The sequence below is a fragment of the Homarus americanus genome, unplaced genomic scaffold (assembly GCF_018991925.1).
Source record: "Homarus americanus isolate GMGI-L3 unplaced genomic scaffold, GMGI_Hamer_2.0 scaffold31037, whole genome shotgun sequence".
NCBI classification, from domain to species: Eukaryota; Metazoa; Arthropoda; class Malacostraca; order Decapoda; family Nephropidae; genus Homarus; species Homarus americanus.
The window spans coordinates 4,948,712-4,972,602 of NW_024722227.1; the positions used below are offsets into that span (position 1 = coordinate 4,948,712).

At 40.6% G+C, this 23,891-nt stretch overlaps 2 protein-coding genes across 2 annotated transcripts; one reads left to right on the plus strand and one right to left on the minus strand.

Annotated features, from left to right (window-relative positions):
- The first annotated feature begins 62 nt into the window (after positions 1-62).
- On the plus strand, positions 63-7,194 carry LOC121862326. Its single transcript, XM_042360501.1, has 8 exons — positions 63-177; positions 2,609-2,755; positions 3,101-3,277; positions 3,734-3,817; positions 4,381-4,497; positions 5,088-5,203; positions 6,152-6,331; positions 6,655-7,194. The coding sequence occupies exons 3-8, from the start codon at positions 3,121-3,123 to the stop codon at positions 6,793-6,795; spliced, it is 795 nt and encodes a 264-aa protein (XP_042216435.1). The 5' UTR covers positions 63-177; positions 2,609-2,755; positions 3,101-3,120; the 3' UTR covers positions 6,796-7,194.
- Positions 7,161-21,006, minus strand: LOC121862325 (uncharacterized serine-rich protein C215.13-like). The gene is made up of 2 exons (XM_042360500.1): positions 20,610-21,006; positions 7,161-9,426 (listed from the first exon to the last, which is right to left on the minus strand). Exons 1-2 carry the CDS (start codon positions 20,895-20,897, stop codon positions 8,056-8,058), a joined length of 1,659 nt encoding a protein of 552 aa, XP_042216434.1. The 5' UTR covers positions 20,898-21,006; the 3' UTR covers positions 7,161-8,055.
- Between the last annotated feature and the right edge of the window lie 2,885 nt (positions 21,007-23,891).

The window sequence follows — 23,891 nt, forward strand, 5'->3', positions numbered from 1 at the left end:
CACATCACCACCACAACACATCACTGACACATCATCACCACAACACATCACTGACACATCACCACCACAACACATCACTGACACATCACCACCACAACACATCACTGACACATCACCACAATCTGGACAACAACGGGACAGTCAACAGCGAGAACCTCCATCGAGATGACAAGATCCGTGAGTATATGTGAATAGAATGCTCTCTCTCTCTCTCTCTGGCTGTGGGTGTGTGTGTGTGTGTAGCTGTTTGTATGTCAGTCTGTACGGCTGTTTGGGTGCCTGTTTTGTATGGTTGAATGTTTGTTTTTTATGGTTGATTGGTCTTTTGCATGATTGATTGCTTGTTTTGCATGGTTGATTGCTTGTTTTGTATGGTTGATTGCTTATTTTTGTATGGTCGAGCGCTTGACGCTAATACACCCACAATACCGTGGTAGTGGCAGGCGCTTTTGTCCCCATGACTATATTAATTCCAGGTGTATTATGTGTAAACAAATACGTACTGTATCAGTCACCCATAAAAGTTCGTAGGGGTCCTGTGTGTGTGTGTGCCAGTCCAGTCCCCACCTTTTTCTGGACGGTGAGTCTGTGTATAGCCATGTGACAACGCACATACGGTCACACACGGTAGAACTGTCTTTTATGTAATCAGGTCTGACAGGATTATGTTTGTCAATCAGATATTATCGTTAGTCATAATCAAGTTACACATTCAGTGTTGTATGATAAGATACGAAGGTTAGAGCCCCTTCGATTTCTAAGCATTAATTAAGCAGCAGAGACGACGGTAGTGCAGGTCGAGGTACATGCCAATCCGTTCGAAAATTTGCTTCGTATCCACATGAATAATATTGTAAACCGTTAAGAGTTCAACTCAGACAGTATCTACCATTAACGTAGTATAATATGTCTTCTTCATATATTCCTCTATATATCCAACACAAACCCATTCTGAATAATAGGTAATAAAACATTCGAAGTAGACGAAGACTCGAAACAATGAGCAGTGAAGCGGTTGGCCAACGTCGTAATGGAACAGTCCCGAGTCTAAGGCAACAGTCTACTATAGATCAAACACACCAAGCCATTTATAGAGAGTAATCGGTTGAATTAAAAGAACGGAACTGTGAAAGTTTCGTATGTTTAACTGATCTAACATATCATTACCATCTTTATTAATAAAAGGATTTTACCTCAATTAAAATAGCAGAGCGGCAGCTACAGTAAACACTTGACCCCTCTCGTCTCTGGCAACACCTCCTCTTTACCCCCCTCCTCCTCCACTCACCCTCTAGTATTGCTTCGTCTTCACATATTGAAGCGTTTCATGGTTCAGGCAACAGAGGTCTGTGGTCATATGGTCCATGACAATTTTAACCCTTATATGCTGTCTCACAAATGCTAATGTGTAAACATTATATGACATAACACAATATTTGCATGGACGCTCTGCCTTCTTCTGTGTTTCCATACTTATACAATCTGTCTCACTTTAAAAAGATGGTTTTCCGGCATCTTCGTGGTGTAGATTAACACAGTATAACTGTTTTCTTCTCTATATTCAATTTATTTCTGTTCTTATTTTTTCGCCCCCTCCCCCCCAGGCCCTGTTGTGGGTCGTTTGACCTGTGCCCGGGTAGACTAATTCCCGCAAAAAAAAAAAAAAAAAAAAAAAAGTTCCAACAGTTTCACCGTGTATGTTCGTGTGTGCGTTGTCTCGTGCCGAGAGACCTGTCGTCCAGAAAGGGGTGGAAATATGATTCACCCACACACACGGAGACCCCCACGAACTTTTATGAGTGACTGCATCTGCATACACGGTTCCTCGACCATACAAAGCAGGCACTCAGACAATCACACCAGAAGAAATTAACCATACACACGGGTACCAAACCATACAAAACAGGTACTCAAACAACCATACAGACGAACATACAAACAGCTGCACACACACACACACACACACACACACACACACTCATTAATCCCGTAGATGGGGAACGTTGGGAAAAAAATCTCATTTCTCGCTTCCCCACCCTAAAGGCATCAAAGTGGTCTCCTTAGCCATAACTATGTTGAGAAAGAGTCGGAGAGTCGGATGTAAACACGGTGGTCTATAACTAGTTATGGCTGCCCCTAACCTCTCTAACTCGTCACTGCATTGTGTACCTTGGACCTTCTGCTCAATCCCTCGGTCCAATAAGTCAGTATGAGGGATCACAAAGTTTCAGAGTGCAGGAAAGTCTGCCTTATCTAGTTTAACACAAAAGTATCTTAAGATCCAGAAGTAGAAACTCTACCACATCTATCTTAACACATATGCAAAACCTATTAGATCGCCTGAAGGTTAGCTCTCCCTGCTAATTTCATCTCCTAATTAAACACCTTAACACTACCTGGAGGGGTTAGGTTAGGTTAATTTGGGTTAGGTCTGCTTTAGGGTGGTTAATATTAAGGTAAATTGAGCTTGGAGGGGGGGAATTAATATTTAGGTGATCCAATCTATCATACTATATATACGTTAATATAAACACCCGTCATATCTACTTCCTCCCAGCAAGACCTTCACTATCTATCACAGTTACTCGTCTCTCCCCCTCCCCTCTAGTTCCTATCTTCACGGTGGTGAGGTTCGTCAACGGGCCGTGTACTCTTGGGGACAGAAGCGGCACCTGTTACAGCGAGGGCGAGTGCAGTAGGCTGGGCGGCACCGAGCTGGGTCCTTGTGCTAAGGGCTTCGGGGTATGCTGCTACAGTGAGTATATCTCGAAAGTATGTTATGTGGTCTCTGGTGAGTCTAGTGAATTACTATCATTATATTCTAGTCTTGTTACGTTGTTTTTTATAGGAAGTCTATTACAGAATGTGGAGTATGCTAGTGTGTGTGTGGGGGGGGGGGTTACCTACTGAATAACCTGTATATAAGGGACCCCTGTAATGAGTATGCTAGTGTGTAGTGTCTGCTGGGGACAGTGAGGGGAGTATGTCTGTATGTTAACCCTTCTGGACCTCAAGTAGAGAAGACTCCTTTAAATACCAATAACCAGCAGGACCCTCACCTACAAGTACCTCACCTGGCCCTTGACGCACGTGCCAACAGAGGAGATCACGTGCGGAGGGATGTCATCAACCAACTACACGTACCTGGTGAGCCCCAACTATCCCAGCACGTACAGCGACGCCAGCACGTGCACCATGAGCATCACCCGTATGGTCGACACCTGCCAACTCCGACTCGACTTCGAGGGCTTTGAGAGCTTCCCGCCTGACCAGTTCGGTGAGTTGGAGTTGTGCGGATCTGAAGTTAAACAGGTGGATATGAGTTCAACAGGGAAATGTGAAGTTCAGCAGGTGCATATGAGTTCAACAGGTAAATGTGAAGTTAAACAGGTGCATATGAGTTCAACAGGTAAATGTGAAGTTAAACAGGTGCATATGCGTTCAACAGGTAAATGTGAAGTTCAACAGGTGTAGAGTACAGTACAGTATCTTATATACAATATCGAGCCCAAGGTGTGGTAGGATATCCGGTATCTGGTTATCCGACGCATTCTTATATGAAAACCAGTTTACTGTGTGTTATAAGAGTTACATATAGGATGCCATATTCCTCCAGGTCTGAAAAATTAGAATCATATTACTGTCTGCTGTAAATAATGACCAACTGTCTTCTTTGCTCATTATACTGCGTCTACTGCATACATTATACACAGGCTTCTTTTCCATCCTCCAGGGAAATGCAACGAGGACCAGTTTACAGTGACGGGTGAGAGGAAGTTTGTGTACCTGTGTGGCACTGCTCCATCAAACTGGCACTGTAGGTGACGCTCTACTCACTGTTAGCACATACTCTGGGTAAAAAGACGCAGACGGGATAACGTAACATGTTAAAAAAAATAGTTATAAGGGAGAGTACACAAGGTTTGACAGCTAACTGATATGGTAGAGTAAGAGAAATTACACTGAGTAGGTAGGATTTTCTCTATAATATGGGTTGTAAACATCACTGGAACCAAATTCCCAAACACTTGCACAGTAAAATTTTGCCTCAAGTAAAAATTTTGGTGCCATTTCTGGTCGCTCTCTTAATGTAGTAACTTCAGTTCTTCAGTTAGATTCGTCCCCACTTCTCAAGTTGGGGAAAAATAACAGAAACCCTTGAGAATCTAGGCACTAACCAAGTGTCACATGGGACTGTAACGAGAAGTGGCACTAAGAAAAGTAATAAGTTGTGTATCTGTGAGGGGTAGTAGTTAGTGATTTATATTCGAGTTCATAATAACTTATTAGTCAATTAAGTTGATGTATGTAAATGCTCAACCAAACTTCCTAACCCTGTAGTTCTTGGCCACATATAAGTAAATCTCTCACCATGAACAGTCTACCTGGATGTAAAGGGTCAGGTAAACCCCACCGTGTTCAACTTCGTCACCTCCGCCGTCAGCTACAACAGAAGGTTCAAGATAAAAGTCTCCATGATCGAGTGTGCTCAGAGAGGTCAGTGAGTTAAGGTTTTGTATGTTATTAGTCTTGTTTTCCATTGCTCCAAAATAAAAATTGTCCACTCAATATAACCACTTACAAGATTACGTTATAAAAAGAGCCACCAGCGTAATGTTAAGGTTATTTGGGAATATTACCAACTATTAGGTTCATATTTACATGCAATATAAACAAGAACACTTTGGTTAATTAGTATTATGTCGAATATTCTCATGTACGATAGTGTTAAAGGGCACAAAGTTTTCATAATCCGTAAGGTAAACATTTTTTACTAGAAAGATTAATATAAGTTGGAATTCAATATATTACCACTTGGATAATCCTTAAGAATTGCTGGAGAATTGCCTACTGGTCACGTCCAGCATCTGAAACCCATCACAAAGGAACGTGTTTAAACGAGATTTGATTGGCATTTCAAACTGATCAGAAATGAGGTAACTTCCTCAATGAACGAAAGGGAACTTGGATTGGATTGTTTGGTGATCACACAAGAAGATTATGTTTCACCTTTAGAACATATCAGTTAGCAGATTAACTCAAGGAACGCGACTAGACACACCACCTTAAAGAGGTTCTTGTTACAGTACCAGGCGGGTGTGGTCAGTACTTCACTGGTAACTCAGGCGTCATCCAGAGCTTCAACTATGGTGGGTTCTATCTCTACGGTGTCGACTACGGCATCTGCTTCAGGAAGGAGAAGGTGAGGAAGAAAGTGGATCTAAGAGGGTGAAGGAGAACGTGGAACCAGGGGAATCGGGGAGGGAGAACTTATCTTACAGAGGGTGAAACTAAATGAGTGCCAGTGGTACAGGCAGCCTCTCAATACTGTGCCAGGAGTTCGGTTCCCAGCCTGGGTCATATGTGAGAAGGGTTTCATCCAATGTGAAACTACCAAACATCTCAGGTTTTGGTTTCCTCCTGAACCAACATTGGACAATAAAGGTAATAAGTGACAGAACAAATCGGAAAAGAAAGCAACACTGTAGCTTCAAACGGTAGAATTCAATATAGTTTTGGGGAAGAGAACTTGACATTGACTGTAGTTTTAGGAAGGAGAGTACGAGACACGTTATAGGTTCAAGATAGAAATGGTAAGCTCCTCTATCTGCAGGACGGTAGAGGTAAAATTTACCTGTATTACACTCAAAAGAGAGGTTAAAGGAACAGATACCTGTGGGGGAGGAACATCACATGACGGAGGCCTGGTGATGAAAAAGGTATAGTCCAAGACCAGCCTATGAGAAAAATCGAGTTCTTGTGTAGACAGTAATTAATAGGTTTTTGTCTGGAAGCTCTTTCACGCGATTATTCTTCTGAAAAGTTTAGTTTCTTTAGTCAACAACACCAAAGACTTGAGTAGGGGCTTAATGACTCCTCACATGCACTTCCTACCACACAGCACATTAACATGCCATGCCAATCACACACACGGAATTTGTGATCAATTATGTCTGGGCAACGCAGTGTGTCTCTGCCAAAGAAGTAAGTTAACCGTCTTAATAATAATGAATTGGTGAGATGAGTTTGTGTCACTACTGTCACCTACTTTTTAACAACGCCTATGATTTACTGTTTAATGTCAATATTACACAAAAGAATCTCCAGTATACACGTGTACTACCTCTATGCGTGCATACATGGCCGGCAGAACAAATGCACCACGACGCTGACATTGGGGGGGCCGTCCTTCGTGAGGTGTCCCGGCGACCTGTACCGTCTGCCCGTGGGCGAGAGGGGCAACCCCATCGCCAACCCGCTAGGTGTCCAGGCCCTCTACTGCCAGCTTGATACAGCTCTCGCACTCTTCGCCTCATTGGCAACCATTCAAGTAAGTAAAGAAATTATATATATATATATATATATATATATATATATATATATATATATATATATATATATATATATATATATATATATATATATATATAAAATCAACACCTCAACCGCCAGGAGTCCATGTGTTTATTGGGCTAATGATATATATATATATATATATATATAATCAATTGTCCTATATTCTTAGTTTGTTTTAATTATTCCAAAAATACCATTAAATAAACGTCCTGTGTTCTTGTAGATGTACGAGGTAAATAGACTAACGTATACTTTTATATCCAATGTGATGAAATATAATTTTCTTTCTCCTTTCAGTCGCCGTTAACGACGGTGAGTAACGGGCCGCTCGTCATCTGGCACAAGACGACCGACGACAGCTTTGCCAACTATTACAGCAACGGCAACTGTCCCACCTGTTCCGGCTTTTACCAGAACTTCAACCACAACGCCTGCTGACTGCCCCTCACACAACATAATTATTGTTAATGCGTCTTCTATTATATTTATCTAGTGGTTTATCGTCATTTGCATGATGTGTAGACAAACTATCCTTTAAAATATACCAGGTCGTAAAAATGTATGCAAGAGTCGCTACTGAGTTGCCACTCTCTGCTTGGTTGACAAAAATACTGTGTTGCCTAATTGTGGAACAGTGGACAGTAAAGAAGTAAGTACAAGTATTATTACTGTACTAAAGTACGTAGGTTACTGTGCGGTCCAAATCAAAGTGTTTTAATTTATGATGATGATCATGGATAAACAATTTTTAATAGTTTAATAACAGCTAACACATAACTATTTATGTTCAATGATACTTCAAGAATATTTTAAATGTATATTTGCTTTAAATACATTGCAACAAATAACTCGTACTTGTGTTTACAACTAATATATAATTATTTCAACCCAACCCAAAGACGTAGAGGCGTTTCAAAAATTTTCAATAAATGTGTCAAACACTATACTTCCATGTAGAGGTGAGACACAGTTGTAGCTGAATAATGTGAAGATTTAAATTTGCATAGTAAACAAAGTGCTTATCGCGACTCCATGAGCAACACGACTCGAGCGGCGTCTGGTGACAGTTGAACCCTGAAAGTACAGTGCAGTAATCAAGATGCATCATGTTGTCCGAAGTTCAAGGTTTCGCGCACCAGTTATCTCAGTTGTTTTAGAGAAAAAAAAGTTATTTATTACAGATCCATGTAATGTGTTTTGGTCATTGTATTGTAACTCCTGGGAAGGCAAAACAAAACACCCCCCAAACAATGTACACAAATATTTCTAAGAAAGTATTTTACAAATTTACCATTTGAAAATCGTCACTTTGTCTAAATTTGTGATTCATCTGCCTAGCACGGTTATCGATAGAATTACCATTACTGTATACTTGTTCCTTTAGTGTAAGTATAGTAAGCAATAGGTAAGCAATTAGGTTTCTGCTTAATTTACAGAAGGATGTCTGTAATGCTGTACTGTAAGTGATAGCATCTATCATAAAAGAGTTCAATGCTACTTATGTTATGACAAGCATCTAATGAAGGAAAAAAGCGTTTCTTAGTGATACTGACGAGTCTTACATGCACACGAGAAACATCAGTATACTGTGAGCCATTTATAAAGCTATTGCTTTATGTCCATGATCTATACAATTGACAGTGTTTTTTTTTATTCTTAATCCCAAAAACTAACTGCACCTCTTGCTAACCAAATCGTCTAACAGTACATATTGTACCAATATATTTGTGAATCCATTATGTTCCTGGTTCTACCTGTTGGTGACGCGTTGTGGTTGCCCAGGGGTTTTGGTGCAGTTTGTAGACCCGCCACGTTAAGGATGACACCAAGATGCTGCGGCCTTTGGTTACTCTGTCTCTCCACCTCCGCACCTGACACTGCCTGAAGACCTCCGTGACGGTGTGCTCTACTCTCGTAACTGAAGACGGAGTTGCCTGACGATGCGATGGCACGGGGGCTGTCGGATGACCTGTTGATGCTGCCTGACGAACTGCTGATGTTGAGACTGCCAGATGACCTGCTGACGTTGAGGCTGCCAGACGACCTGTTGACAATGAGGTTGCCAGATGACCTGCTGACTCTGAGGCCGCCAGATGATTTGCTGAAGATGGGGCTGCCAGACGACCTGCTGAGGTTGCCAGATGATTTGCTGGCGCTGAGGCTGCCAGATGACCTACTGACAATGGGGCTGCCACACGACCTACTAACGATGGGGCTGCCACACGCCCCACTAACGATGGGGCTGCCACACGACCTACTAACGATGGGGCTGCCGCACGACCTACTAACGATGGTGCTGCCACACGCCCCACTAACGATGGGGCTGCCACACGACCTACTGACGATGGGGCTACCACACGACATACTGACGATGGGGCCGCCACACGACATACTGACGATGGGGCTGCCACACGACATACTGACGACGGGGCTGCCACATGGCCAGCTGACGATGGGGCTATCAGACGACCTGCTAAGAGACTTCCCCAAAGTGGGGCTACTAGGTGACTTGAATATGGACGCCTTACTAGAGTGCTGGGTCAGAGTGGGGCTGCTCCCCAGCTTACCAAGGGCAGGGCTACTTGGGGACCTGCTAAAGGCGGAGCCCGAAAGTGAACTAAGAACAGGGGTACTCTTAATTGACCCGACAGATACGTGGTTATCCATTGACCTGATAACAGTGGGGCTGTCAAATGAATTTATGAAAATGGGGCTAATGGGGGACCTGATGACGATAGGGCTACTGGACGAGCTGATGATCACGGGGCTACCAAAGGACGTGATAACGGAGGGGTTAGTAGAGGACCTGACGTTGGATGGGCTGTGAGTCGACGCAATATACCATCTACGCAGGGTCGGGGTGCCTCTTGGCATCTTGCAAGTAGTAGCTCCATGTTTGGTACGCGGTGTCTCTGGCAGATAGAAGCCAGCCCCCATGGTGGTAGGAGCGACGGTGGGGAAGTACAGATCTTCCGTTACCACCGTGTAGTAGGCTGGGGGAGGTACTTCTGCCTTGAGTACATCCGCGTACGAAGGTGGATCGTCAGCTGCCTTAACGTCCTCCTTCCTCTGAAAGAAAATACATATTATAAACAATTGGACAACATGAATTGAGGATCGAATTAATTTTCGATATAGAAAACACATTACCGACAAATAAAGAGTTGGTATGCATACATAGTCGTCTACTCAATCAAGCTACCTGTCAGTTCAGAAATACCTTTAAGTTTCACCTTTACTCACAGCGTAAATATCTACGCTCTGATACACAGGTGATCCCTGGAGGGAAACTGTAAAAGTTGATATACAAAGTTGGCACCACAGTGTCTGTTGGTTGAAGGTCCTATGCGCCCGGCCTTTTGGCAGAGGCATAAAAAATGATATTTTATATTTTAGAGAACAACAGTTTGCAGTGCAACACAGTACAGAATCACTCATAGTGCCCTGTAACCTTCCCACAGTATATAATAGGCTCCGACCTCGTTGTTAGCGAACGCTACATTATATGTTTTGGATATCCACTTCCTCTTCCGGGTAAGGATCGCTTAGGCAGAACTAGGATTCGTCAGGAAGAATTTGGATAGATTAGGTTCGATAATGTTTGTTCACAAGTTTTGGTTTTAATTAAGATAAGTTAGGTAAAGAAAATTGGGTTACTGTACATTAGCTTAGACAGGGTTTAGTTGGGATAGGATATATAGGTTAGATTAGATTTTGTTTGGGTTGATTTAAATCAAGTAGTGTCGGTTAAATTTGCTTAACCAGGTTTAGGTTTAATTTGGGAAAGTTTGGCTGTGTTAGGTAAGTTAGATTAGGATAGGAAGGGATATGTTGGGCAGTGATATATTAAATACAGAACTGCGACTTAAAAAGCAAAGGCTCTTCTATTGAACAGAAAATTAAATTAAGAATCCTAAAATATACGGGTTACCACTAGGAACACAGCACCGTCATTTAAATGATGTGACGCGACACTTACGGCTTTACCAAGAAATTAGTTGTGATGTATTATTTAAAATAATTGTTGTTGGACAGAATCTTGTCTCACGCACTCTGTTAATGGTATTTCGCGTATGAGATATATTTTAGGTAATAAGCATTGGGAACAAGGTCGAACCATCAGACGGCTAGTTTACCAGTGCTATTTAGTAAAGCAGCGTACGCATTTCTCTATGCTGTGTTTCAAAGTGCCAATTTTAATTTGAACATATTAGTGTTTTTTTTATAAGCCAAAATTCACCATATAGAAAAAAATATGCCGCAAAATACACCACATAGTTCCACATAAGTAAACATCAAATCCCACAAGTGTATCCTTGCCACATAGGCAGCCAAGTGACTGCCGCGTTGTGGTTCATCAGTAAACTGTGCGATTCCGGAACGTGTGCTGACTGAGATAAACATCCTAATGTATTCGATTTTACGGCCACATTCTGCAGGAGATTAACAGGCAAAATATCCTTGATACTGTTCTGTAGCCATGAGGACCACGTAATGGTATCTGCACAGAATAACATGGTAAAAATATGAATAACAATAAAAGTTTTACATCAACAGTGCCTTGTGCGTTGCATGTATCACGTGATCAGGCGCCTCTCACCCTCAAAAGTGTTACGGAAGTGAGTTATAGGCTGGCAACCATAATTTAAACAAGCGTTGAAATATTACTACTGTATTACATTAACATCAATATAAATAACCTTATTATGATACATTTACACCCAATACACTTGTGATTAATATTTGGTAAAAATCGAAGTTATGAATTTATAATTGAATATACTAGCCTACAGTTTGTACTCTTCGTATGCTCAGGGTATGTTTTCATTTCTCTTATTGTTAATCTCAAATTGGGTTTCGTCATGTTGGACACTTGGGGACATAAGAGGGTTCAAGTATCTCACTCTGCAAGTTTTCCCGTTGTGTTGTGTTGTGGTGTTCCCTAAAAGTGCCAAATTTTACATTCGGAAGGCATTGTTTTATTATTTCCAAATTCGTAATGAATTATCCAGTTATTTCTCTATTTTCTTAACTGTGCTTGTCTACATGGCAACAACAAATTAGAATAATTGCTAGTCGGTAGTTGTCAACAAAAGGAATCCTCCATGATTATTTTTTGTTCATAAAATATTTTTTCATGCTCCGTTCGTTATATTGATGAAATAAGTTAAATTACCTTGTTTTAATTATGTATGTCGTACTTTAAGCAGTCTTTCAAATTATATAGTTCAGTTTGGAAAAAGGAGAGAAATTATACATATTAAAAGAATTGCACATCGAATTTAAAAATGACGAATTAAAGACAATAGTTACACAAATTACATTGAATGATTAAGACAGTTTATTACAGCATATCTATAAAATTATGTTCTAGGTCACCTTTTTATAGAGATGTCCCATAACACCTTCACGATTCAATAATTATTAAAATCTATAATTTAATATTGGAAGCATAAAGTGTTGTCTCATGGTAGACCCTGCTGCTATATGGCATCAAGAAATTGTGATCAAGTCCCAGGTTGCTGATCTGACTTTCTGCCTCATTTACACAATGGACGAGTTGAAGTTCTGAGTAAACACAAGAAATACACTCTGCCACGTTCGTAGAGTGATACGGTACATATAATTTATAATAAAAGTTTAAAGTCCTGCTATAATAGTCGAGATAAGTTTATTTCTCTAGAAACAGGGCTGCCATTTGCAATGATGTCACTAGTTTAAAACACATCGCTGCAGTCGGAGTAGAAAGGATGGCCTCTTCAGACCCCAAATGCTACGTTCAAGTAAGTTTTAGGCTGCATTTACACCAAGCCAGTCAAGTCAAGTCAAGTCACGTCAAGTCATGACTCATCGTGAATCGCCACTCTAATGCACATTTACTCCAATGTATATTCTCAGAAACCATTCCCACCAGATGAGTTAAGTCAAGTCAAGTCACGTCGCATCGTGTCACGTCAAGTCACAGATGGGGTTGGGTTTTCTTCATCAGTCACGCCGAGTCCGCAGTGGTGTGTACAGCATGCAGATTGACGTCCCTGTAGTTAGTAGTCATTTTCCTTATGGAAGACCCAGTCAAATCCACCAGCTTTTTGAAGTTTTCAACTGTCATCCTAAAGAAATTGTATAATTTGTCTTGATGGTTCACCAAGTCTGGGAATAAATGACTGAGGCTTCCAAAATTGGGTCTTTTGGTGTTGAGTTTATGCGTCCATCCTCCTCGAAATCAGTCTGGGTACTGAGTCCTGATTGACTCAGGTTGACTCAGTCGGTGTGAATGGCAATGAGTCAAGTCAAGTCAAGTCAAATGACTTGATTGACTTGACTTGACTGGCTTGGTGTAAATGCAGCCTTAAGGGTGTTTTTTTATGGTCTAAGTTATGGACATTTCATAAATGAAGAAATGTGCCGTGAAGAGCAGCTCCAAACATAGGTTGGGTGGATATATGAGCGATAGGGGTTGGGTGTAAATGGGACTGCCCAGTATTGGCCAATAGGCCAGCTGCAGTTCCTCCATTCTTATGTTCTTTTGGACATAAAAAACTCCCATGTTCACACCAGCTCAGCTGTCATGTATTATTACCTGGTAGACTTTCTCTTTTTTTCAGTGCATTTACAGAGTATATCTATACTAGATGGAGTTGGTAGTATTAGGTTAGGGAAATCCAAGCTCTGTCGGAGATTGCTAACACAGAGCCACATGCAGCTTCTGCGGCATTCACCCATGGAGTCAAGCATCGCTGAATTACCTGATGTGCACTATCCCTGATATTGGTCCCCTCCTCCACCCTCTGCGTCAATTTAATTCCCAAATTAGTGAAACACCCTCACTTAACTCCAGCAGAAAGATCACTCCTTGCACTCCCACCGAGAACGGGAGGTATGGGATTGACCAATCCCAAGGAGATTGCTGCCACCGAACATCAAAACTCAGTTAAGCTCACGGCAGCCCTTACGGACCACATAACAGCTCAGAACGCAACAGGGGAGATGGATACCAGCGAAGTAAACAAGATTAAAAGGTCCATTACGACAGAACGACAGCACAGCCAAAGGGATAAGTTGCAGCAACTGTTGTTGCAAGTACCAGAGAATTTGAAAAAAAAGTAGCTATAGCGCATGAGGTGGGCGCCTCGAACTGGTTAACTACGTTATCGATAAGGGCAAATGGTTTCAGTCTCAATAAACAAGAATTTACAGATGCCAATGCTCTAAGGTACGGTAGGCCAGTGGAAGGTTTGCCCTCCCAATGCGTGTGTGATTCTTCCTATGACGCCGATCATGCCATGGTGTGCAAGAAAGGGGGCTTCATATGCATGAGGCATGACGAAGTAAGGGATCTCACAGCAAATATGTTGAAGGAAATCTGCCGTGATGTCAGGGTAAAACCGATTCTCCTTCCATTAGACGATGCGATTTTCCAACATAGGGCTTCAAACACATCCAATGAAGCCCGTGTTGACGTCAGTGCTCGAGGATTCTGGACGCGGGGGGACAGCGAGCCTTCTTCGACATCAGGATATTTGATCCCATGGCCGCATATCTTCGTAACTTAGCTCTCGATGCTGCACACAGGAGGAACGAGAACGACAAGATACGGGCATTCAGGGAGAGAATTCAGAACATTGATCAAGGCAGCTTCACTTCTCTAGTGTTCACAACCTCTGGTGGTATGGGACCAAGTGCAAGATGTTTCTACGCCAGACTCGCGGAGGTGATCTCCTAACAGAAGCAGCAGCCCAGAAGTTATGTTACAGCCTGGATGAGATGTCGACTGTCCTTCTCTCTCCTTTGGTCGGCTTTGCTCTGCCTCAGGGGAACAAGAGCTTCGGCTCCAAAGCCGACAACAGCTGCAGATATTGACTATGAGGCTAGTCACTGAATGCTGCATAGATCTGCAGCTCAACTAATTCAACACAGCTAGGATAGCTACTCGTGTATTAGGATATTTAATATTAAGGTAATAAAATGGCAGCGAAGGTGTAGCTATTGGGTATTAGGTAGCTACCAAACAGGGAGGTACTACCGCCTGGAAAGATATTGGAAGCATAATGTGTTGTCTATGGTAGACCCTGCTGTCACATGGCATCACAAAAATTGTGACCAAGTCTCAGGTTGCTGATCTGACTTTCTGCCTCATTTACACACAATTGCAGGGTCTCAATTGTTCTCACTTCTGATCTTTTTGTTTTCATTGTTGTATTTCTTTATGGTTCCTTATTATTATTATTATTATTATTATTATTATTATTAATATTATTATCAATATTATTATTACATTTTCGCCCCCCAGGCCCTGATGTGGGTCAGTGACCTGTGCCCGGGTGAGCTAATCCCCGTAAAAAAAAAAAAAAGATACGAGTAAATTTAGAAGTAATGACATTGTCCGGACTTTGTTTTGAGAATGCCTGATGCTAGGTAAACATGACAACATAGTGCTGTTATTGTTTTGATGATTCACTAATGAACCACTGGGATATATCATCATTTATATTACTTAATGGGTAAAATTTTACTTTAACTTCCATAAGTATTTGTATGTTTACTGTAGATTCAAGATAGGCTACATTGGGTAAATTTTAAGTTTTGGTCATCCCTGTGCTTAGACATGCAGACTATGTTTTTTCTGGTGGTTTGCCATGTGTTATGGACGGTTTGGACCTTCATTTCTATCGGAAATCACTACTTTTGAGTTCGGCTAACCTTATCACTCATCATACCCTAATCTAACCTGACCTATGATCTGTATTTTCTTATGCGATTGAAAAATGTTTTTCGACAGAAATCCTGTAGATATAATGTGTCTTATTGTTTAAAGTACTTAATCCCATAGTTAGAATCTTAAGGTTCCCCAGATGTCCAAAACCAAAATAATATCAATATTGTTTGGAATGTTTATACTATGAAATTTGTTGTATGGGCAGCTAATATCCATTGAATTAGTTTATGTGCTTAGTAATATTTATATATTCAAAATAGAATTACTGTTTTGCACAATAAAGCACAATTAATTAGTTAATAATATTTATTTATTGAGCCGATTAGCCGAGGTTGGACAACTACAGTTGGCTGACTCCCGTCTGTCCCCAGATCGAGGGTGGGCTTAATTGAAACCCCACCGGTCGCCCGGAGCCGGTGGATACCTAGCAATGGTCAATATATATGTAATCCAGTTGCCTCTGAAGATGTCTTGAATAAAGACGAAAGCTAAGGTGCTCCGTTGTTTCCCTTTTCCCCGTGTGATTTTATCAAGATTTATCTTATCCACGTTTTCATTGTGGATCTACATGAAATATATATATATATATATATATATATATATATATATATATATATATATATATATATATATATATATATATATATATATATATATATATATTATTTAAACGCCCAAATTATTGTAAACACAAAATAACCTCCCCTAAGCCAGATTTAGTCACTAAGGCGTCGTCTTGAAAAACAATGAAACTAAATTAAACAGGACGATTTGAACTGATAGAGGTCATATACATGATGTAAGAACACCTCTCTAAGGTAGGGCATTCCACAGAATACTGGTCCGAGGATAATAAATGAAATATAGTCGGCAGGGGTTCTGCAAATTCGATTTTCGACTAGTCATGGGCCCTCCCAGACTACAGTACTTCGCAGGCCAATTGATAATGTGTGGTGGTAGTGCTGAGTGTAGCTCGCCATAACACTGAAGGTGCAAATATCTACAAAATAACAGTCAATTGTGTAGTGGACAAAAGTCCAGTTGTATTTTCAGGAGCGGTGAGACGGGTATGATGGCGAGGATAACCTAATGATCTTCCGTCCCACCAAAATAGGTTAAGTTAGACCTCGCTCGAGTCTCGCCTGACTCATCATTATGGTAAGTACTGCTCGACCACTTTCTCTCTGGTTACTCTTCTGCATTATTTTGCCAAGTATGTTGTGCAAGTCTTTGAACATTTAAACAGTGATTGAAAATATGAAGTGAGAATCGTCTCGTCGGTTGCGTAAACTTTATCTGGGAAAATGAAAAAAAAAAGTTATCTTGAAATAATCAAATGAATAAATAAATGCGTTTGATTAAATTAGTAACAACATAACCTAAGCAATGACGTCTAATCCAAAAAAAAATAACTTGGTCTTAAATTCAATCTCAAAAACTTCCATCATAATTAATACCAGTGATAGTAATAAAATATGTTCCACTCCTATATTAATATTACCTAGTTCTCTCATATAGCCTATAGTGTCTAGTACAGGATGTCAAAAACAGCAATAAACATTAGTTCTGCACACTGAGCAAAAAATAGTACGATGTTGTGTAGCTTGTTTCATTATCAATGTTGAGGGTTGATTACCAGACCAGAGCGAGATTTCATTGTTGCATGAAAGAGGAAAATTATTTATGTATGAAAGGGAGATTATATCAATTGTTGTTCTCCAGGTAGAGCGACAGACACTCGCTAACATTAGTCAAAGGTGTGGTGTGGCCAGTGTGTCAGGGAATTCATACGTCATGGGTGCAGGTGCCTCGGAACGTGCCCTGCATCCCACCGCACTCCGACTAGGCTTGCTGCTGCCCCCATGGTCGAAATTACCTTCCCCATAACGGTTGTGTCCGCACGCCTCAAGAAATGGAGTTATTGGTTGGTGTTACAATGTTAAGGAACTATGCTTATTGGTGGTGTGGGTGAAGGTGGAGATGGTGTTGATAGAGGGGGAGGATTGAAGTGGTGGTGTGGGTCACGTGGATGTGTTGACAGGGTGGAGGGAGGACGATATGGTATAAGAGGCGTATCCCGGAAGAGTAAGGCACTAAAACATGGTACAAATAAAAATATACAAACGCAACGATTACTTCCCCAATGTACTTGATGAGGTATAATTCTAAAATATAACGTTATAACTAAAAAAATGTTTCGTTTTTTATTTATTAATCACAGCAATACATTTAGGTGAACGTTAAATGAGCCTGACACATTGAGATCCAATATCCAAGGAAAGAATCATGATTGGTCTGATGTCTGAAATAGTGTCGGGTCACAAGGGTCACAGATCCACAACCTGCAGCCAACAGGTGCTACGCTTGAGGCACTTATTTATAATAATGTGGTGTGGAGTTCCTTTTCCTAACTACCCTCCTTAGGTTTACTATGAAATTACATTTTCATTGGTTGTCTTTCCCATTCTCGGCTTTTATTGAGTCGTGATTTACATGGAGCCACTGCAGGTTACCACCCGTCTTAAGGAGGACACGAGGCCTTAAGCTCAAGTTAACTCGTTTTTAATTCTACTGTCAGACATACTTACTCCCGCCTGCATTCATCAAACATGGGAGTGAACTAGTTTGTGTGTGTGTGTGTTTGCTTTTTATTTCTTTTATTCCATCCAGTATGTTATGGCCCAATGACCGGGTTGTGGGGATCAAATGGAAGAAATGTTTACCTTCCGTCCTGAGGTCGCTGTATCGCGCCCGGGGCACCTCCACCCAGTTGTGAATGGGTACCTAACTTGACAATTGATAAGTAAAGGTGGTCGAGACCAGTGCCGGCTTAGTATACGGTCCATTGACAATGTAATAGCGTATAACATAGTTTTGTCTGGATATGACGGAATATATACAGTATATATTTTTTCATTTATTGGGCACCCACTACATCCTTGTGTTAGGTGAAGCGCAGAAGCGTTTACAGCGCCCAACAGGGAAACATGCTAAGTTCATGCTTGCCTTATGTCTCATGAGTTAAGGGCGTAGAAGCCTGAAGAGTCAATGGTTTATGTCTAAGCAAGTTATTGGAAGTTCCAACAACTTGTCCCTGAATACGAATTCGCAACTTTCGACTTACAGCAGGTACCTACTTTGCTGCTAGGTGAACAGGGACCAAGGGGACAAGGAAGAGTGTCCAAACAACTTTCGTCGGCCCGGGAATCGAACCCGTGACATCTTGCTTGCGAGGCAAGAACGGTACTGCATGTCAATTTCATGATACTAATTTTACATCTCCCATTTCTAAAGATCAGCAAAAAGTCATAGCACGAAATATGATAAACCAGCGATTGGTTGGCGGACGGTCAAGGGTCATGTATTTCGATCCAGTCTGCCGACGGTATTTTCATGGCCGCGGATGAATGTTAATTTAAGTTTTATATTGATACCGCAGGTAGTGGTCGATATGTTTAGACACCATCGACATATGAGTACTTCAAACATACGCATTCATATTTCAAATATATTTTTAATACAGTAACACTAAATTAATACGTTGTTTAGAAATTACTTTGTCCATGGATATCTCTAAGAAACTTTATAAACGTTGAGAATAACCAAACATTAAATGCGGGAAATTTGTCTCCCTGTGAGAGCAACAAAACCCACTCGAAAGTACTTCAGGACCCAACGACTACCTTCGGAAACCTTAATGTGAATGTTTCAGTGTACACATACACACACGTTTGTGTGTGTACAATTGGCCGAAATAACTAATATTTTCTGTTGATTGCTGTAAGGAGCTTTAACCTTCGCCGTTGTCAATTGAAGTAAAGTATGTACAAAGGCGGAACCAGGAATAGGGAGTGGGGTGTGGAGGAAGAGTGTGGGGTGTGGAGGAAGAGTGTGGGGTGTGGAGAACAGATCAAAGGGGGTCTAAGTAGTGGGTGGGGAACATTGCGAGCACAGTGAGGCCACCCAACTAGGGGTTGGGGGGGGGTGTAAGAAGCCCCCTCCCCCAGATTTTTTTTTTAAATAGGACCAATATCATGGGCATCTAAAGGCCATTTTGAAGCCATGTACAATTCAGCCAAAGATGCACCGACCCCACCCTGAATCTCGTGCTCGCAATTTTACCTGACAATACTTGGTAAAGTAAGGCTGTATGTAAAGGTGATTGTGATTGGTGGATCTATTTTCGGCTGTATCACTGCCAGGATAAATATTAAACAATCAAATGGTAGAATTATTATAATAATAAACAATTCATTGTTATTTAAGGTCATAAGAAGTTTCCAAATGTTCGTATATTTGCTTAAATAATGAAGAAAATTTGATCTGAGAATCTTGTGGCAGTCCTCGTTCTTCGTTGTAGTTGAGTTGCCAATTCATTAATATAATTTCTTCATTATTTAAGCAAATATAAGAACATTTGGAAACTTCTTTTGATCTTAAATAACAATAAATAGTTTATTATTATAATAATTCTACCTTTTGATTGTTTAATATTTATCCTGGCAGTGATACAGCCGAAAATAGATCCACCAATCACAATCACCTTTACATACAGCCTTACTTTACCAAGTATTGTCAGGTAAAATTGCGAGCACGAGATTCAGGGTGGGGTCGGTGCATCTTTGGCTGACTGTACACTTGATATTAGAAAATATTCTGAGGTCAATAGTAATTCCTTTTTATTATACATAAAACGTGTCTGTACAACACGGTACTGCATTAAGGCAAAAGTATTGGAATTTTCTTATTAAAGGAAGGGGGGGGGGGTGTTCCGGCCCCAGGAGCATCCCTGGATCCGCCCTTGATGTAGACTAGAGAAAACCAATAACATGAGCCTTACACCTCGTTCGTGGGTACTTTGTAAGTGTAGAAGTTCCCATCCGCATTCGATCTGTATCAGTAAGAAATTTATAAGTTAATAAATATGTGGACTATTCAGTATCTCCTTGTCAGGTAACTCTTTCCAGGATCTCTGCTGAAATTAAGAGTTTTAGTTTTTAATGATTATAATGGTGTTGAATTTTAATTATATATTGCTGAGAAAGTGAGAACAACCAAGACACATTAAACATAACTGGGATGTCGTATAAGTAGTACAGTAATAATAGCTCAAAGTTAACTATATGCATTCAACAATATAAAGGGACCAAATATAATTATACAATATAATGACAAAGTAGGAAAAGCCTCTTAGCTAATGTCAGTTAACAAGAAAGCCTCATCAAATATAAAAAAAAAACCTAAATTCATTATTTCATATTTATACGGTGCCTAAAAAAATTTCACTTGGGGGAATTATAAAATAGAACTCTAAAAGAATATTGTGTTCGTGTTCTTGATGATAGTCAAGGGTAAATAGTCTCGGAATGCAAATATTCAACCAGATTAGTGATTGAGCGGGATTTGAATTCTGGTCTATGTTATTCTAAATGTAAGAGTAAATCATTACAGTAATGTGTTTACAGGAATTATTCAGGATCAGATAAAACCGAAAAAAAAATGCATGCAAAATGAAAAAAAGGTGTGGTGGTAGTACCTGTGATAAACACGAAGTATCTAGAGGTTTAACGTAACAGATGATGATAAGAGCGACGGAGGTGATAGCCACAATGGTAAGGATGAGAATACGGTTGGCTTGTGAAGTGTAGAGACCTATCAATGTCACCACAGCTACTAATATCATCACAGCCACTCCTACCGCCAAGCCTCCCAGTGCTATGTAGCAAGTGTCTATTCTTGATTCACGCATTGCCCGTCGTTGTAGTTCTTCTGTATTCAACACATCACTCGTAACTGCCACTGTTATCGGTGAAATGGAAAACATTGTGGTGCTTAATTGAATAATTTACTTCAATTCCAGTGGTGGCACAGCCGAGGTCCACTGTCGCCGAGGTCCACTGTCGCCAAAGTCAGGGTGAGTTCTGTGGGTGGTAGGCTGCGCAGGCTCGAGACACAAGACCTTCGTTACCTTCTTGTCTCATGCTGTACACGTAGTGTTGCTTCAGAATATTTAGTGCTGTTCCTTCCCTCTCTTCACTTTACCATTGTATTAATCTCGTTTTGTCTCTTCCTCGCTTTCAAGCTGTTTTACTGCTCGCAAGTTGATGTTTTAAATGCTTTCCGTACGAATAATCTGTTGCAGAGTTAACATGAAAGCAATTCTCTGTTTAAAGTATGTTGATACGATGTCGAAATGGCCTCTGCTATTCTGACAAGTAGCTCCATTTTTTTTACTGGCAATCTCTTACAAATCGGCTGCTATAGATACCACACCCTGGCCTCTGGAACTAGCCATTTAAGTATACTGGCACTATGTGTAGCTAGGTTAGGTTAGGATAAAATACGCTATATACTTCATTACCAATGGGTTTTTATCCGGTTACTTTATTTCCTGGTGTCGTCTTACAGGTGAAATAAAGCTAAGTATTTCTTAGTTTCAACGATTTAAAAGGAATCGACATCATGCTAGACAGCATTTTGAATAAGCAGTTTTCATTTAATGTCAGAACACTTCATATATTCGCGAGTGACTTCGTATGTCAATATATATAGTAATAACAATTACAAGATGCAGTTATGGACAAAATCCCCTGTATCATAAGTAAAATATGATATCATTCCAGGTCTTGTAAATAATATTTTCAACATAGCAGCAGTGCTCCCTCTTTTTGGGGAAATGTCCCTAGATTTGAAAATTTGGATTTGTCTAGGCCAGGGGTCACCAAACTACGGCCCGCGGGCCGGATCCCAAGTCCTTCCCCGGCTCGTGGTAGCTCCGCCTACGCTCTGACGTTACCAGAGCTTTCGTTCTGGCTTGCAAGTATTGAATAGAATGATTATGCGGCCCGCGCTCGTCATTCTTTCAGTTATCCGGCCCACTGTGAAAAAAGTTTGGTGACCCCTGGTCTAGGCCAATGACAAGTCAAAGACGGGACAAATTTCCCGCCTAAATACCAGCTGTTTAGTCGACACAGTCGGCCCTCTTGAACAAGGGCAACCAATAACAATCCAGAATGAATTTCAACTGTCACTTACTGAAGTACTAGTAATAATAATAATAATAATAATAATAATAATAATAATAATAATAATAATAATAATAATAATAATAATAATTATTATTATTCACACGATAGTGTATTTGCATACTTTTATAAATGATTGTCATTCAACAAACAAGATTTCCCACAAAGGCTGCCTTGACAAAATGTGAAAGCAATGTGTAGAAACGGAGATAAGTCATAATTAATGAGTAATTGAAATCTTAAAAACAAAACAAAATATGCTGTACTGTGTGCCCAGAGCAAGAAATGTTTCTAATTTTATGCAGTTATGCATTTAAGAAGTCTATTTCTGCCATGATGCAAATTTCAATAGTGCTTTTTATTTTGTACCATTATTTTGATGATTATCTGGAAATATAACAAGTTGTGCTATGATTTACAAAGTAAATAATTAAATATACATTTATGAAAAGTAAACATAAGAAGTATTGTTTCGTTTATTTGACATGAATAAATACACATAAATTATCACTTATTTTGTATCGTTTACTTTATAAAATTACTGTATTAAATGTTTGATTGTTAAATCAAGGGATTACATGTTTTAGACAGTGAATTATTTTGTGATTGATTTTACCTGGAATAGTTTAATAAGACTGATGTTTATTTCAGGGGTTCTAATGTTTGTTGTAATTTGTGTACTTGATTGGGGATATCAGAGTCATGCCTTGTGGATTTAATGAAGAATTATCTATTCATGAAAAGATAAACATTTGAATACGAGAGGAACCTTCATTTGTGGAACTGTAATACACGAAGATAAGTTGTAGTAAGGGAAGCTCACTAGTGTCAGAGGTTCATTTATAGATATAACACCAGCTGTAACAAAAGGGACAAATATTTAACGAATCTAACAAAATTAGGAAGCCTTACATCTCAGCGGCGGATCAAGGAATATCAAAGGGGTGAAGGGGAGGGAGCATGGCGAGCACAGTGAACCCACCCAGCTGGGTGTAGCCCCCCATGTTTTTTTTTTTAAATCTGACTAACATTATGGGCATTTTGAGGCCATTTTGAAGCCATGTGCACTTGATATTAGAAGATATTCTGAGGTCAATCGTAAATATTTTTTATTATACAAAAACGCCTGAGTACTGCATTAAAGAAAAGGTATTGGAATTTTCTGGTGAAAAGGGGAGTCCAGACCCTCCAGGATCCCCTCCTTGTCCCGTCTCTATGCCTTAGCACCGCCCACCGTGATGAATTACCTATGATTACCTTACCTGGCTAAACCTCGTTGGCCTGCCCTCCCTTCTCCTACCTTCCTCTCCACTAACCTACTCTATCGTGCTCTCCCTTTCCCTACCCTACTTTCCCCTCCCCTAACCTATCCTACCTTCCTTTCCCTTAACCTACCCTACCTTGTCCTCCCCAAACCTACTCTACCTTGCTCTCCCCTAACTTACCTTACCTATCTCTCCCCTAACCTTGCTCTCATCAAACCTACCTACTGTGCTCTCCCCTAAACAACCCTCCTTGTTCTCCCCCAACCTATCCTACCTTGCCCTTCCCTAACCTACCCCACCTTGCCCTCCCCTAACTTACCCTACCTAACCTCTACCGTGCTCTCCCTTATTTTACCCTCCCCTCCCCTACCATTCTTTTCCCTGTCTTCCCCTCCCCACCCCTGTGCTTCCCGACCCTACCCTAACCTAACCTGATCTCCCTTCTCTCTACTCTCCCAAACCTTTCCCTCCCCTAAGCTGCTCTTTCTTTCACGACCCAACCCTATCCTACATTACCCCACCCTACGC

Excerpts from the sequence above, each read along its gene's own strand:
- LOC121862325 (XM_042360500.1), bottom strand. The coding sequence starts at position 20,897 with ATGTTTTCCATTTCACCGATAACAGTGGCAGTTACGAGTGATGTGTTG. Across the intron at positions 9,427-20,609 it reads ATACTTCGTGTTTATCACAG|AGGAAGGAGGACGTTAAGGC; the intron begins GTACTACCACCA and ends ATTTTCTTTCAG.
- LOC121862326 (XM_042360501.1), top strand. The coding sequence starts at position 3,121 with ATGTCATCAACCAACTACACGTACCTGGTGAGCCCCAACTATCCCAGC. Across the intron at positions 3,818-4,380 it reads TGCTCCATCAAACTGGCACT|TCTACCTGGATGTAAAGGGT; the intron begins GTAGGTGACGCT and ends CACCATGAACAG. Across the intron at positions 6,332-6,654 it reads CCTCATTGGCAACCATTCAA|TCGCCGTTAACGACGGTGAG; the intron begins GTAAGTAAAGAA and ends TTCTCCTTTCAG.